The sequence below is a fragment of the Carassius carassius genome, chromosome 1 (genome assembly GCF_963082965.1).
Source record: "Carassius carassius chromosome 1, fCarCar2.1, whole genome shotgun sequence".
Lineage (NCBI taxonomy): Eukaryota > Metazoa > Chordata > Actinopteri > Cypriniformes > Cyprinidae > Carassius > Carassius carassius.
In genome coordinates this window covers 41,839,874-41,856,668 of record NC_081755.1, presented here as the reverse complement: position 1 = coordinate 41,856,668, position 16,795 = coordinate 41,839,874, and the positions used below count along the sequence as shown (strand labels likewise).

Below are 16,795 nucleotides of genomic sequence, written 5' to 3'. Positions count from 1 at the left end.
CTTCTGTGTTGACGGAAGAATCTAGGTGTGTGTCGTCCTTCTGACCAACATGTGACTCCTCGTGTCTCCAGAGGTTCATGCACCATTCCTTACCAAAGACATTGTCAATTGTGGGCTGGCGCTCGGTGTCTGTTGAACATGTGGACATTAGTTAGGCTACACCACTCCTATAATAACACATCCTAAACAGAGCTTTATAATGTCTGCAATTTTGACATAAAACTCCATCTGAAAAGATTTCAGCTGTGCTTTTTCTTCCTCTGGCCAAAAGAAACTGACTATAATCTTATATACAATGCAACTCTAAATGGTAGCTACAGTATTTTAACCCCGTCTTTTTTTAATAAATGCACTGCAATAGTCGTATCATACCATTTTGGCATGGCTTGTAATAAAATCAAACAATTTTCACATTGTATTGTAAAACATTAATGCCCTGTCCTAAAATGGGATTCTGCTTCATGAGATTTCATTAGAATAACTGAATCAACCCAAAAAACTGGACACTTCCATAGCTGCAAATGGTCATCAACTGGAGGATGGTGGACCATCTGAGAACCATCTCGGACAACTGTATGCCTGAAGTTCATAAAATCATGACACAACTGGCACAAGATAGGTACAGTGTTTGGGGGTGGTAAATCGTAACGTTAACTGTTTTAAAGATGGTTTGAGTTTATGTTCTTGGTCCATTCCTACTAAAAATATTTGTATTGTGTCAGGATGATTAAAAAAAAAAAATCACCAGACAAACGTAAAAATGTTATCAAATGAAGAAAGCACGATTGAAACCGAAGAATGCAACGTTATTTTCTATTTATATTCCCAGAAGGAGGAATATGGACCCCAAAGTGAAAGTTATCTTCGAAAGTTTGTGCATTACAATTCATCAAACAATGTTCACTAATCTGTAGTTACTCACGGAACAGATACCGTTTCCTAAACATTACCTCACTTAACGCAAAGACTACAGTATCCGTTAGCAAAGTCCCCGTGTTGCCAAGTCCGCGGTTTTCCCGCGGGATTAGTCTACATTAACTGTTGCCGTGGGTTGCTTTTCATGTCCGTGGGTTGAAGCGATCGCAATGACGTGATATTAACCCATTGAATGCAATTTTTAACAGGGTATCCCCGGCAAAAAACGTGAATTTTATCGGGGGACCAGCTAAACGCGATTGGGCATTTTCAGTAACCACTGGGCGGGTTTTGTTGTGAAAACCTGGCAACCCTGACAGTCCCTCAAGTTATTCAAGGGCACCAACATTATCCTTTGTGGGGGTTATGAACACACAGCCTCCAGTTGACCAGTTCTGGTCTTTAATCAGCCTAGGCACATCCTCGTGTGACAATCATTATCATAATTTAGGCAAATTCACAGTAGCAACACGCGCGTTATATATATATATATATATATATATATATATATATATATATATATATATATATATATATATATATATATATATATATATATATATATATATATATATATATATATATATAAATATAAATCACCTGTAAGTCCCGGATGACTGATCGGAGCTCGTGTCCCGTTCATCTTTCCAGCGCTTTTTCGTGCAGACTTAACTTCATTCTCCAGAAAATGACATTTCTGTTTCAGAGATTCATTTTCGTTTGTACAGCGTGAAATCTGTAAACGCAGCAACAAAGAATTCTCCTCGAAAAGTTTGCTTATTTCCACAACAGCGGTTCTCGCCATAATTTCCATTATGGATGTTAGCTGCGTCTGAAAATCAGCAGTATTCATGATGTCCGTCGCTCGCGGGAAGCTTTACAATGTCTGGAGAAAATGTAGGCTCCACTGTACTCCTATTATAGCTGGGGGTTTTTTGGCAGTCACTGCCCTGTATTCAGTACAATCTTTCTGTTGAAACCATAAATAGCGTTTGGCTGAAAGGAATCATGGGACGAATTACCGTAAAACACTGTATAGAAAATACGAAAAAAAAAATTTAATAACATAAAAGCATAAATTTAAATAACATCAGGGGGAAAAATGTTTTATTTCTAGGAGTAGGAAAAGAAAAACAGTATATTTTATTAATGTGATCGAATGTGCCTTTTTGAATGATGGAAGAATTATCTTATCTTAATGTGTTTAATGCAATAAATAAATTTAATAGTTTTAACTGTTTCAGACTTGGTTTTAATGCTGATCTGATGCCACATGAATCAAAGTGTTTTAAAACGATCTCCGTGTTCATAAGAGTGCAAATCAACACAGTTTGAAACTAATATCAGCACACTGACTCGAGTTCATTGTCATTAACTAATGCTGTTGCAAGTCTGACACGACAAGTGTTTGTTAAGATTAAATTTGGTCGTGAACCCTTTCCCACATTTTGCACAAGTGTAGGGTTTTTCTCCAGTGTGACTCCGCAGATGCATGTCTAGCGTGCATTTCTGAATAAAGCCTTTTCCGCAGAGCGAACACCGATATGGCTTCTCTCCGGTATGGGTGCGCTGATGGGTGTACAGGTGTCCTTTCTGAATGTAGCTCTTTCCGCAGAGCGTGCACCTGTATGGCTTCTCACCTGTGTGACTCCGCTGATGTATGGTAAGTTGACTGAAACACCTGAACCTCTTCGAACAATAGGAGCACACAAAACGCTTGTCTCCTGAAATAGTGCTGGCACTGTGTGTTCTTGTGGTGGAGTCTGATGCACTCGGACGGAAAGACATGTTTGGTTCAGGATTCGCCACAGTCTGCTTCCCTGTGATTGTTCCGGACGAGGGGTTTCTGGTCACTTCTGGTGTTTCTGCTTTAGATGGGACTCTTGTGGTCACGTTTTCCCTACTTCCTCGAACAACACGAGGAACGTTTTTGAGAGCATCCTTGATGGGTGACAGGCTCACAGCTTCAGCACACTGGGTTCCTGTGGTTAAGTGAGAGTAATGTAAGTGGATGTTATAAATGATTAAAAAACACTGGCAATTAAAATGGTCCACCATTATACAACAGTTAGCTACCTGCTTCACTGTTTTCTTGACCAATGCAAACATCTACTTCCTGTTGCTCCTGCTTTATCATACTGACCGGCTGGTCTACCTCGCACTTCTGCTGTGGACTGTCCTTAGACATTGTGACATCACATTATATTTTATATTTGTATGAAATATATAGAAACATTCAACCGATCTTGTGCTTTCAAATAGTTAAAGGCAGTTAATATGTATATTCACATGAAGAAGAGAACTTACTTGGCCTTGATGAAGTACTGTTGGGACGTCTTTTCTTAGGCCTCTACACCTGTTCAAATGACAGTGAATCTCTTCTTGGCCACATTCACTAATAAAATAAAAATAACAGGCTTATGCACTAGTGGTAAAAAAAGTTTGGAATAAATCATATGTTTTAACATTTTAAGTCTCTTATGCTCAAGGCTGCATTTATTTGAGCAAAAAAAAACTAAACAGCAAAATTGTAAAAAATACTTAATTTAAAGTAACTGTTTTCTATTTTCAAATACAGTTATGCGTATGAAGATAAAGCTGAATTTTGAGCATCATTACTCCAGTCTTCAGTGTCACATGGTTCTTCAAGAAATCATTCTAATATGTTGATTTGCTGCTCACCAAACATTTACTATTATAAAGTTTTAAAAGAACAGCGTTTATTTATTTTTTTATCACTTTTATGCATCTTTTCTGAATTAAAGTATTCATTTCTTAAAAAGAAAAAAAAGTTCTTAACCCATACCTTTGAATCGAAGTTTATCGCAGTTTCCACAAAAATATGAAGCGGCACAACTGTTTACAACATTGCTAATAATAAGAAAGATCAAATAAGCATATTCGTATGCTTTCATGTGACATTGAAAACTGGAGTAATGATGTTGAAAATTCTGCTTTACCATCACAAAATGGCATTTTAAATTATATTAAAACAGAAAACAGTCATAAATTGTAGCTATCATTTCACTTTTTTTAATACTTTTACTGTATTTTTGATTAAACAAAAGCACCCTTGATGAGCTTAAGAGACTTCTTTCAAAACCATGAAACAATCTTAACTATTCAGAGTATAAATTAAATTAGTATGCTTCATGGCTTCCTTGACTACTTTATCTAGCATCGTTGCATATTATATAAGTTATATGACTGCATAGCAGAGGCTACATAGAGTTGTGTGTATATAAACATTTGGTTGCATATATTTGTCTTATAAAGTATATGCAACTCCATGCTAAATAAATTGCAAAAGGTGTAAGTACCTCGTGTCAGATGTGTAGCTGTCTGAGGGTGTTTGTCCCTCCATCAGCCTCAGTCTCTTCCTCAGTGCACTGATCTCACAGCGGCTGCGGGTCACCTCCGACAACAACACTTCACACTCCACATCCACGAGCTTGCCTATCTCTGACACAGCTGTCTGCACCAGTGTCTCCATGATGGACGCTAACTGAGTCTGAAAAGAGCACAGAGTGGACAGCATCTCCCAGTATTTCCACAAACTATCGAAAGGAACTTATAGACATATACTGAGTCGACTGCTATTCATATACTTTAGCTAGTCGTATGTTTTAACGTGATAATGCCAAATAAACTACTTCCACAGTTTTTATCTTACACCAACTGTTTCACCCTCCCACTATATTTCTCCCACGTTTAGTTTAGTGTAAATGATTTATCTACATGTGGCGCATTAGCTCCATCTACTGAAACGGAGCCGTTTGAGTGCCAGAGGGAAAATAAAATATACTTTTCGATTATTTACTGCTGAAATAACGTTCATTTGCATCCATAGAGAAAAATAAAAAAATTAAATTGTCACGGATAAACTGTAATTCTGTTCCCAAAATATTGTGATAAATAATGCTAAGTGAACATAGACCACTAAACCAGTCATAATGGTCCATTCTTCGAAATTGAATAAATAATGAATAAATAAGCTTTCCATTGATGTATGGTTTGTTAGATTGGACCATATTTGGCCGAGATATAAACTAATTGAAAATCTAGAATCTGAGGGTGCAAAAAACTAAATGTTGAGAAAATCACCTTTTAAGTTGTCCAAATGTGTTTCTTAGCAATGCATATTACTAGTCAAAAATTACGTTTTGACATATTTAAGGTAGGAAATTTACAAAATATCTTCATGGAACATGATCTTTACTTAATATCCTAATGGTTTTTCACACACACACACACACACACACACACACACACACGCACACACACACACACACACACACACACACACACACACACACACACACACACACACACACACACACACATATATATATATATATATATATATATATATATATATATATATATATATATATATATATATATATATATATATATATATATATATATATATATATACTCAAGCAAAGAGAATAGAAAGACCAAGTCAGAACTACATTACCCAGAATACAACAGTAGGCATCTTTCGCTGCGATTGGATGTTGGTCAGATCGCGTGAGGAGCACGTAAAAGGAAATCTCACTATTAAGAGAACGTGGATTGGTGAGTGTAATGTAATTTTTTTATTTTCTACAGCTTCCATAAGCCAGCACGAAAGTATAAAAGCACGATAAAATCATAATTTTCACGTGTTATTATTATCCTATTTGTCGGTTGGCTCTTAAAATACTGCTCGCAAGTCGGTGCCCTAATTTCCTTCCTTCCTTCATTCATTCAACTTTATCAAACCTGCACTGCCCAATCAAATTAAACAGTGCACGTTGTTCACAACACCTGTATTTCAGACGCCAGTTAAATTATTGCTTCTTTTTTCTGTTCATGCCAAGATGGACGCATGTATTGAGTTGTGCAGAGTCAGTTGACTTGTGCATTGCTTCATAACTGACTGGCATAATCATTGCCTCTCTTTATTTTAGAGAATGATGTCTGGACGTAGGGTTGTGGTTTTCCCCTCAGTGGCCGAGCTTGGATGCACTCTGGCCCAGGTGGTGTCCTCTCGAGCAGAGAAAGCTGTCAGCACAGGTGCAAGCTTCTCTCTGGGCCTTTCAGGAGGGAGTTTGGTGTCCATCCTGAGTAAGGAGCTGCCTGCTGTCCCAAACCTGGACTGCAGCAAATGGGTCGTTGGGTTCTGCGATGAGAGGCTCGTTCCATTCACTGATCCCGAGAGCACTTATGGCTTATATATGGTAACTCAGTACATATTAAGAAGGAGTGGCAGTCTTTTACTTGTGCTACAAAACCTGTCGAGCCAATCAAGTCAATTGATAGTTTTCAGTCACATGACACATGAGACCATGAGGTAAAACATCTGTAGAACTGCAGCACAGGCCTGTCAAATATTAAGATCACCCCTCAGAATAATGGAACCAAAGATATCGGAACAAACTGCAAGATTTGGGCACTTGCAATCCATAACAAAACAAATAGTTTACCCAAAAATTCAACTTTACTCACCCTCAGACCATCCAAGATGTAGGTAAGTTTGTTTCTTTGTGGTAACAGATTTGGAGAGATTTAGCATTACATCACTTGCTCACCAATAATGGATCTTCTGCAGTGAATGGGTGCCGTCAGAATTAGAGTGCAAACAGCTAATAAAAACATCATAATGATCTGGGATGATCATGTCATTTAAAACTATGATTACTGATTGATTTTTATATCCAACAGAATCAGTTGTTTGGGAAAATCAACATTCCAGAAGAAAGGATTTTGGCTATAGATCCTTGTTTACCTGTGCAAGAATGTGCTGAGGACTATGCTGGTAAACTGAGCAAGGTGCGATTTCGTTTTCTAGACAGATTACATTAAACTCATTTGATTATTTATTTTTAATTCATATTTGTCATTGTAGGCTTTCAACACGGAGCAAATTCCGGTTTTTGACATGTTGTTGCTGGGAATGGGACCAGATGGACACACCTGCTCTCTCTTTCCAGATCATCCTTTATTACAGGTTTCAGATACATTCTTAATAAAGCAGCAATATGACGTCTACTTTTAGTGTAACATATATCCCACTTATTCTCCCATTGACCCTTTATCTGTTTTGAAATGGAATTCTATGTAAGTATTTTATTGGCTTGCTGTATTTTTTAAGGGTCTCTCTGTTATGGGAAATGTGATTTTGTAGGAAAGCCAGAGGACAGTGGCGCCCATCTCTGACTCCCCCAAACCACCGCCTCAGCGTGTCACAATGACATTACCCACAGTTAACGCTGCTCGATGTGTAGTGTTCGTGTCAACTGGGGGCAGCAAAGCTCCTATACTCAAGGTGAGTACTTTCTATTGTGTCTCAGACCAGACTTTGTGTATCTATAATTGTAAATGTTACATTTTTTCTTTATTACTTATTTATCCTCCTTCTGCTTCAGTTTTGATTCTGTATTTTCTGTTGTTTTGTAGCAAGTATTGGAGGGTGGAGAAGGCCCTGCGCTTCCAGCAGCTCTGGTCGCTCCTCGACTGGGAGAGCTCTTCTGGCTGGTGGACGAGCCAGCAGCTGCCTCCCTCACGTCTCCGGTGGAGAGGCCAGGACCCGGAGCAAAGCTCTGAATTTAGGAGACAGAACTTGTAAAATCACTGTTTGCAAAGATTTTTTACAATTATCCTTACATTATAATTACTGCAATTATCATTACTACTGTAAAACTACGATGGGATCTATGAAGTTTTCAGATTCCAACTAAATATATATATAAACAATAAAGTAGTAAAACAAATGTACACCTTTTACTAACACTACAATACATAGCTTTATTATACCATTGAATCAGGAAACATTTTGTTAGATGCAATCTGAATCTGTTATTTAAAAAAAAATTTACCAAATAATTTATTTACTTTTTGGGAGGTTAATATCCATTATGCAATTTTTCTATTTTGGTTGTATTTTATTTGCCATGGGATAAATAAAAAAAAGCAATTTTGACTTTTTATCTCACAGTTAAACGTATTTCTTGCAATTGCAAGTTTATATCTAACGTTTTTTCAGAATTATGAGATATAAACATTTATGATTTGGACTTAACATTTATATTTAGGTTTAACATTAAGATTTAAAATGAAGATTTAGATAAAACATTTAGATTTACCTTTAATACTTTATTGTAATATAGTCATATAGTAAAAAATAAAATATTAAATTATGAAAAATATTTAAGTAATAAAAATATTGCATAAAGCTTATTTTTTGTAAATCTTGCACAAATGTATTTGTTTTGTAGTTAAATCTGACCATTTTTTCTTACACATTTCATTTTACAAACGGCACCCCATATGTTGGAGTACATTTTATAAGAACATACTATTCTGAGAGAGATATATATATATATATATATATATATAATATGAATGAATGACTGTAACGCAGGGCTCTTCAGCTTTGCTCCTGGAGAGCTGGTGGACCAAGTTAATCAAAGTCTTCAGGACTATTTAAAAATGGGGAACAGTTGTGCTGGAAAAGGGTTGGAAGTAAACTAGCAGATCACTGGCTCTCCAGGACCGGAGTAGACCAGGCCTGGTGTAACGTGTCCCTCCCCTTTAAACACAGCGTGACCTCCCTTTAACTCGCTCGTCTTCCAGACTGCAGTGTTGTCAATGCAGGGGGATTTTGGTCGGCGGAATTATTTGAACTAGAGTTACCCGTGGTAACTTTCTACCTCTGGGTGTAACGGTGTAGTTCGCTGTAAGCTCTCGTATGCTTATTTGTAAAGAGTGTGTGCAGTACAATGCTCTGGTTCGTGTCGGTGCTGTGGTTCTGTCTGCTGAACACTGGACCAGCTCGAGGATACTTCCACGAAGAGCGCTGGAGCCCGGAGTCTCCTATATTAGCTCCCCGAGTAATGCTCGCGCTCATCTGCCGTAACGCACAGCACTCACTGCCACATTTCCTCGGTACTATAGATCGCCTCGATTACCCTAAAGACCGGATTGCGCTGTGGTAAGTGTGTGTGTGTGTGTGTGTGTGTGTGTGTGTGTGTGTGTGTGTGAGAGAGAGAGAGACGCGGCGTGCAGCTGCTCTGAGTCAAGACATCTTACTGATGTCATAATGCTTGGAATCTCATATAACACGTCATAATGCATGTAGTATGCGCATGGTAATAGAACGATTTTTCATTAATTCTAAATTCTCTCCAGTAGTGACTAACGTTAGAACTTATTCATGACATACTGAGTGACTACTAGTCAATTTCCCCATAGTAGTAGACTTAACATCCGAGTAGAGTGTTTTTTTTTTCCAGTTGTTGCTTGTAACTATTCCAGTTTAACTATTCATTATTATGTACTATGACTTATTACTATGTTACCCATAACTATCCTAGTATTTAATAGTATCTACTTAAGCTGTACTAATACTAGTACTTCATTATTAGATAGGCCTACCCCTGTCTTTTTTACCAGTCCCCCCAGAGCACAAAACCAGTCATAAGTAGCATGGATGTATTTGTAGCAATAGGCAACAATACATTGTATGTGTCAAAATGATCTGTTTTTCTTTTATGCAAAAAAATCATTAGGATATTTAGTAATTATCACGTTCAGTGGAGATATTTTGTAAACTTCCTACCGTAAATATCAAAATGTAATTTGATTAGTAATATGCACTGCTAAGAACTTCATTTGCACAACTTTAAAGGTGATTTTCTCTCTCTCTCTCTCTCTCTCTCTCTATATATATATATATATATATATATATAGATATAGATATATATATATATATTTGCACCCTCAGATTCCAGATTTTCAAATAGTTATATCTCGACCAAATATTGTCCTATCCTAACAAAAAACAAAAAGAAACTTATTTTTTTCAGCTTCCAGATGATGTATAAATCTCAATTTCTAAAAAAATGTGGCCCTTATGACTGGTCTTGTGGTCCAGGGTCACATTTGTTACTTGTGGCATTGCTTTCAATTGCTTTTTGGACTAGGTTTTCATTCTTGGTGTCTGTGAACATCTGTCTGCCAGCAACTCAAAAAAAAAAAAAACTTAGATGGGAGGGGCTTCTCCATACTCACGTGTCCTGCTCTTCTCTGTCAGCTTTACTTGAATTTTTCCTTTAAAGTTGTCATTGTCCTAACCAGTGAATGAAGAGCTCTGTTGTAAAGGTGTCAGTTACCAAGAACGCTCTGAAGCTCGCCCTAGTCATGCCCCATCCCAGATTAAATTGTCATATAACGACGAGGGAATAAACATAATACAGTCGGTTTAGCTGCTTATGGTGCTGGAGTGAACACTGCAAATCAGAAATGCAGTGAAATGTTATTGATCACTGTATTAAAACACAAATTATTACTCCTTTTTCTGGAATACTTGGTTCTGATTGGTTAGACTCCATTTAGACTCTTTCTTTAATAGTTAAATGTTTCAGAACAATGACCACTCACCCAATATTTCTTGTCCATGAATAAATTTATCTGGTGAGTAACCGTGTCGGTATAATAATGTACAGTCAGATGGACAATGATTAGCTGATTATCATTTACTTGTACAGGTGTATTTGTTTTCTGTATGTGTAAATGTGTATTTTATGTGGTATCATATGGGTCTCACAGACAACATGTGGATTCAGTTTTTTTGTTAATAAAAAGCTGTCAGGTGATGGAGCTGTGGTCTAGAGGTTAGTGCACATGCTCCAACACGTTGATGTTGACATCACAGGTCTGAATTTGGCTCGTGTCATTGGGTGAACCCATTTCACCTCTCTTCCCTTTACTTATTTTTATTCTTACTGTATATATTGTATATATAAAAAAAAGCAAAAAATAAAATTCTGTCATCATTTACTCCCCACTGTCCTGTATGACTTGCTTGTGTGGAACACAAAAGAAGATTTTGAAGAATGTAGGTAACCAAACAGCATGGCCGGAACATACAATGGAAGTCAATGGGAACCAAAACGGTTTGGTTACCGACATTTATTTCAAAATACCTTCCTTTGTGTTCAGTGGAAAAAAGAAATGCATACAAAATGAGGACTGATACTACAACAGAATTCTTATTTTTGGTTGGATTATACCATTTCACATTTTCTCATTAAGTTACAACAACAAAAAATAACAGTTTAAGGTTAGATTGAGCAGAAATAACCTCTTTAAGATAACAACTGCACAGTTTCACTTCTGCACAATGGCTGAAGCGGAAATTAATGTGCATAAACCTAGTTTAGTCATAGTCATGACCTAACATAGTCATTACTAATGCACTCATATAACTAGCCTCAAGATTATACTAAACAGTATTAGAAATAAATTATTGTTAATGTATTATCAATCTATAATCTGAAGTAAAATCTTAAAATAATAAAATATTAAAACCAATCAATTAAATAAAAATTGTACAAATATTTATTTTCCCTCTTAATAACTGAAGAACATGCATTTCATGAAACTTCTAAAGTCACAAAATGATTGTGATTGATTCATTTATTATCAATATTTCTAGTTTCTGTGGTTTCAGAACAAGCAGCTTTGGCAGTTGCTGCTTGAAATACTGGATAAAGCTTGTATTGTGTTTGTATTGTATCATTCTGAGACAGAGCCAGTGAAAAGTAGGCATGTGGTGTTTAACCTATGTCTTCAGCAGAATGGGACGATGTATCTCTGTTTACTTTATCCTTGCCACGATCTCGCTGTGATAACCTGATAGCTTGGCAGTTTCACTTCTCATGTTCTTGTTACCCTTTTAGTCAAGTTCTGCTGTAGAGTTTAATTTAGAGCTTTTGTGTTTCTTCACTTGTTTCCATGTTGCTGGTCTAAATATACATTATGCACTTGAAATGTCTTAAATATAGTGTGATTATTCTCTGTGCGAGTGCAGGCAATCATAAGCCCGTGGTTAGCTCATGTAATCTTTAGTTTTCAGCAGATATTGTATTCTGTAGAAAGTGAAGTGTACATAATGAGCACCGTTTGTATGTTTCTGACAGGGTGGCGACCGACCACAATATTGACAACACTACTTACCTACTGCGAGACTGGCTCATCAATGTACAGAAACTCTACCATTATGTGGAGTGGAGGCCAAAGGAGGAACCAAGGTTTGCCGTGTTTCTTCACTTGTGGTTTCATGGAACTGGTTCATTTTTGCATTTCCTTGTACTCCATTTCTCTTTCTTGTTCAGCAAATATCATGATGAGGAAGGACCAAAGGACTGGACGAATGAGCGCTACGCCTATGTCATGAAACTGCGGCAGGCAGCACTTGAGTCTGCACGAGAGATGTGGGCAGACTATCTCATGGTGAGTTTACAACAAACTGTCCCCTTTCTTCCTTAGGACCACGAATCTCTAAATTGGTAAATAGAGACTTGCATCCATTGAATGGTGTTATTATTGATTAATCATCTGATTATCATGAAATATCGCTGAAAATGTATTCGCCCTCAAGCCATCCAAGACACAGAGGAGTTTGTTTCTTCATAGAAACAGATTTGGTAGAAATGTAAAGTTACATCACTAATGGATCCTCTGCAGTGAATGGGTGCCGTCAGAATGAGAGTCCAAAAAGGTGATAAAAACATCACAATAATCCACAAGTAATCCAATACATAAATTAACATCTTCAAGTGAAAAGTGGTGACCATTACTTTTTGCATGCTTTATACATAAAATAGTTTTCTCCGATAAATTAGTCTTGTCTGAATCAGGAGAGAAATATGCACAAATGAAGAACTGTTTACAAAACAGTCCTAAACAAATGGATCGGTGGATTTTGAAGTGAGAACCCAACAAGGGATAACTCTGGTATTTTGGCCAGAAGTGACAGTTTAAATAATGTATGTCAGTGGCTACATGTGAACACCCATTAAGAAAGTACAGTTCTAGAAACTTCTTAAATTACAAAATAATCAGGATTAATTAAAGCAAGACTCCCGGTTTCTGTTAGAAATTGAATACAAGCAGAATTGTGATGGGGAACCCTTGAATACTGTGTTGGACACGGTCAATAAACTTTGAACACCATTGATAACATTGATTTTACATCCTGATCGGCCTTTTGGTGATTATCTTCAGCAAGCTTTGTTTTTGTAGGCATCTTGTTGATGCATGCATTAAAATCTATTGTTATTTTATGTCTTTCCAGATGATTGATTGTGATAATCTCCTGATCAACCGAGACGTCTTATGGAAACTGATAAAGGAGAACAAGACGGTTGTGGCACCAATGATGGAGTCTCGTGCTGCCTACTCAAACTTCTGGTGTGGAATGACATCCCAGGTACAATTCCTCCGAATATGTGTATGTAATCTCCACTTTCTCTAGAAATATGGAAAAAAAACATATCATAAACTTCTCCAGGGCTACTATAAACGAACCCCTGCCTACATCCCCATGCGCAAGCAAGTGCGCAGAGGTTGCTTTGCCGTTCCCATGGTGCACTCGACTTTCCTGGTTGACCTGCGGAAAGAAGCTTCCAGACTGCTTGCTTTTCACCCACCACATCCAGAGTACACCTGGGCCTTTGACGACATTATAGTCTTTGCTTTTTCAGCCCGCATGGCAGGTGGGTGCCACAACAGATTCCCACAATTTATGCCTGTTAACCTAAAATAATTTATGTTGTTCCAAACCTGAATGACTGACTTTCTTCTGTGGAGCACAAAAGAAGATATTTTGAAGAATATTTACTCTGAAGTCCAAACTTTTGGACCACAATGACTTTTTTGTATGTACCATTCCTTTAAGATGATGGTATTGGGCATATTATTTCACACTCTTATTTGTGTTCTCTGTGGTTTTTTTGCAGAGGTACAGATGTTTATTTGTAACAAGGAGACTTATGGGCATCTGCCAGTGCCTCTTCGTGCCCACAGCAGCATGCAGGATGAAGCTGACAGCTTTATTCATACTTTACTAGAGGTCAATGGTACGTTTCAGCTTCACAAAGAAGAAAAACAAATACTTCTGTTTTATCAAATGTAACCGCCTCTTAAATTCCAGTGCGAAATCCTCCAGTTGAGCCTTCCAGATACGTGCCCAAACCTGTCAAAAGACCTGATAAAATGGACTTTGATGAGGTAAACATGTGGGTTGGTTTTGCGAATTGGAATGGTTCTTTTGTAACATTGTTTTCAGTGAGCTTTTCTGTGTTTTAAAAGGTGTTTATGATCAACCTGAAGCGGCGGGCCGACCGTCGTGAGCGCATGCTGAGGGCGTTGAGAGAGCAGGAAATCGACTGCAAGATTATAGCAGCCGTTGATGGCAAGTAAGTTCACTTCGGTTACCTTCAAACAAATGCAGCATTCATTTCAAGCAAGATAAGATTTGCTCACAGTCTTTCTTTTATATGCCAGAGCTATGAACGTCAGTGAGATCCATGCTATGGGAATCCACATGCTTCCCGGCTACAGTGACCCCTACCACGGCAGACCTCTGACGAGAGGAGAGCTGGGCTGCTTCCTGTCCCACTATAACATCTGGAAAGAGGTCTGGCTTGTATCTCAGTTTGTAGTTCTGTTCCCAAATCTAGTAAGATGCCTTAGTCTCTGCTGCCTATAAATACTACCATTGAAATTTTTGGGGTCAGTAAGATTTCTTAATGTTTAAAGTCACCAAGACGGCAGTTATTTGAGCAAAAATACTAATATTGTGAAATATTATTGCTAATTCAAATATCTGTTTTCTGATTTATTCCAGTAATGGCAAAGCTGAATTTTCTGTCTTCAGTGTCACATGATCCTTCAGAAATCATTCTAATATGCTGATTTGCTGCTCAAGAAACATTTCTCATTATTATCGATGATGAAAATGTCTTATTTAAAACATTTAATTAATATATATTTTTAAATATTTTATAGCTTAGCATTTTTGTGGATATCGTGACACTTTTTTTCAGAATTCTTTGAAGTTCAAAGAACAGCGTTTATTGGAAACAGAAATCCTTTGTCAGAAGTGACAGTAAAGGCATTTATAATGTTACATATTTAATGCATCCTTGCTGAATACAAGTATTAATTTCTTTCAGAAAAAAAAAAAAAAATCTTACTGACCCTAGGATTTTGAATGATAGTATAGGCAGCTACCTTCTAATACAGAATCATAAGTGAAATAGCACAAGGTAGCAAACATGGCTACCTATGTTTCGGAAGCCTTAAATATCTGCCTTAAAATAGTGTCTAATTAGGCAGCTCACTAGGTTTCGGAAGAGAGTGTGAATATAGACTGAGGGTTTTTGTGAGCATCTATAGCTCTGATGTTTATATGCTGTAATACACAGATTGTAGACAGAGGCCTGAAGACCTCGCTGGTGCTTGAAGATGATTTGCGGTTTGAGATTTTCTTCAAGCGCCGCTTACAGAATCTGATGCATGAGGTGGAGAGTGAGGGACTGGATTGGGACCTCATGTGAGCGGCTCTTTTCGTGTACAATCATTGGCTGCACTCAATTTCATGGGTTATGTATTGATGGGAGCTTCGTTCATGTTGCTTGGTGTGTATTTTTGCAGTTATATTGGGAGGAAGAGGATGCAAGTGGACCGACCTGAGAAGGCGGTACCAAACATTCGCAACCTGGTGGAGGCAGACTATTCCTATTGGACCTTGGGCTACATGATGTCATTACAAGGGGCCAAAAAGCTCCTCAAAGCAGAACCACTCAGTAAAATGTTGCCTGTGGACGAGTTCCTTCCTGTTATGTTTAATAAGCATCCAGTGTAAGTACTACAGATGGAGGAAATCCTCTACACATCCCAAATATGCAAGTAACATTACTTCTAGATCAATATTCCACAATAGATTTTATATATATAAACACACAGTATATGCTTATACACACAAACAAAAGTTGTGGAAATTGAGACTTTTTTCATAGAATTGCAGGATATAACCTTGCAATTGGGAGAAAATAAAGTCAGAATTGTGAGATATAAACTCACAATTTTATTGTTTACATCTCACAGCTCTGAGAAAAAAGTCAGAATTGTGATATGTAAATTCACAGTTACTTTTTTTTATATTCAGTGGCAGAAACGGCTATTATATTGATATGTAATGTTTTTTAACATTTAATTGCATATTAATTACAACTAAACGTGTTCTAGTTTAAACCTGTATAAAATGCAATTAGTTGGCTAAGTTTTCAGAAAATGTATTTATTATTGGTGTTATATTGCTTTGCCTTTGTCTAATTTCACTCTGTCTTCATCTTTACATCTAATACCATCATCCTCTTCAGATCGGACTACATGGATCAGTTTGAGACGAGGGACCTGAAAGCATTTTCAGTGGAGCCCTTGCTTGTTTTTCCTACACACTACACGGGTGAACCTGGGTATATCAGTGACACAGAAACCTCCACAGTGTGGGACAATGAGAAGATGCGCACAGACTGGGACAGGAAGCGCTCGGGTAAAACCCAGGAACAGGCTGAGATCAGCACAGAGGCCCAAAACTCAGATGTGCTCCAGTCTCCTCTGGACAGAACAGCTCGAGACGAACTATGAGAGACGTTGATTTGGACACACCACTAGACTTGCTTCTGGGGGCAAAGTCTAGTTCCACCTAATAAGCACAATATATCTGACCAGAAAAGGCCTTTTTAGATATATATATATATATATATATATATATATATATATATATATATATATATATATAATTTTTTTTTTTTGTGTGTGTGTTTAAACATCGGTCCCTTTATTTCTAGATTTGTAACAGCGCTTTCTGATGACAACTGCATCTGTTCTTCATTGTATCCTGCAAATTAAAAACACAAAGAGCCGGATTCCTGAAGATCTTCTTAAGAAAGAATTTAGCAGATTTACTCAGAAAATAGTAATTTTAGAACAGTTTAATTGATTAATCTGAAAGAAAAAGAACATTACATGTAACTAATACTTT

The 16,795-nt window shown here is 37.3% G+C and overlaps 3 protein-coding genes across 3 annotated transcripts; 2 read left to right on the top strand and 1 right to left on the bottom strand.

The window, feature by feature from the left end:
- Positions 1–2,286: 2,286 nt before the first annotated feature.
- On the bottom strand, positions 2,287–4,625 carry LOC132141314 (zinc finger protein 567). The gene is made up of 4 exons (XM_059550765.1): positions 4,236–4,625; positions 3,223–3,310; positions 2,992–3,094; positions 2,287–2,897 (listed from the first exon to the last, which is right to left on the bottom strand). Exons 1-4 carry the CDS (start codon positions 4,451–4,453, stop codon positions 2,287–2,289), a joined length of 1,020 nt encoding a protein of 339 aa, XP_059406748.1. The 5' UTR covers positions 4,454–4,625.
- A 793-nt stretch (positions 4,626–5,418) lies between these two features.
- pgls (6-phosphogluconolactonase) lies at positions 5,419–7,673 on the top strand. Its single transcript, XM_059534357.1, has 6 exons — positions 5,419–5,496; positions 5,871–6,140; positions 6,625–6,732; positions 6,809–6,910; positions 7,088–7,228; positions 7,360–7,673. The coding sequence occupies exons 2-6, from the start codon at positions 5,874–5,876 to the stop codon at positions 7,504–7,506; spliced, it is 765 nt and encodes a 254-aa protein (XP_059390340.1). The 5' UTR covers positions 5,419–5,496; positions 5,871–5,873; the 3' UTR covers positions 7,507–7,673.
- Positions 7,674–8,325: 652 nt separating this feature from the next.
- colgalt1a (collagen beta(1-O)galactosyltransferase 1a) lies at positions 8,326–16,503 on the top strand. The gene is made up of 12 exons (XM_059559537.1): positions 8,326–8,893; positions 11,883–11,993; positions 12,078–12,195; positions 13,040–13,174; positions 13,256–13,460; positions 13,704–13,823; positions 13,898–13,974; positions 14,056–14,162; positions 14,251–14,383; positions 15,174–15,301; positions 15,403–15,609; positions 16,131–16,503. The coding sequence occupies exons 1-12, from the start codon at positions 8,682–8,684 to the stop codon at positions 16,396–16,398; spliced, it is 1,821 nt and encodes a 606-aa protein (XP_059415520.1). The 5' UTR covers positions 8,326–8,681; the 3' UTR covers positions 16,399–16,503.
- The last annotated feature ends 292 nt before the right edge of the window (positions 16,504–16,795 follow it).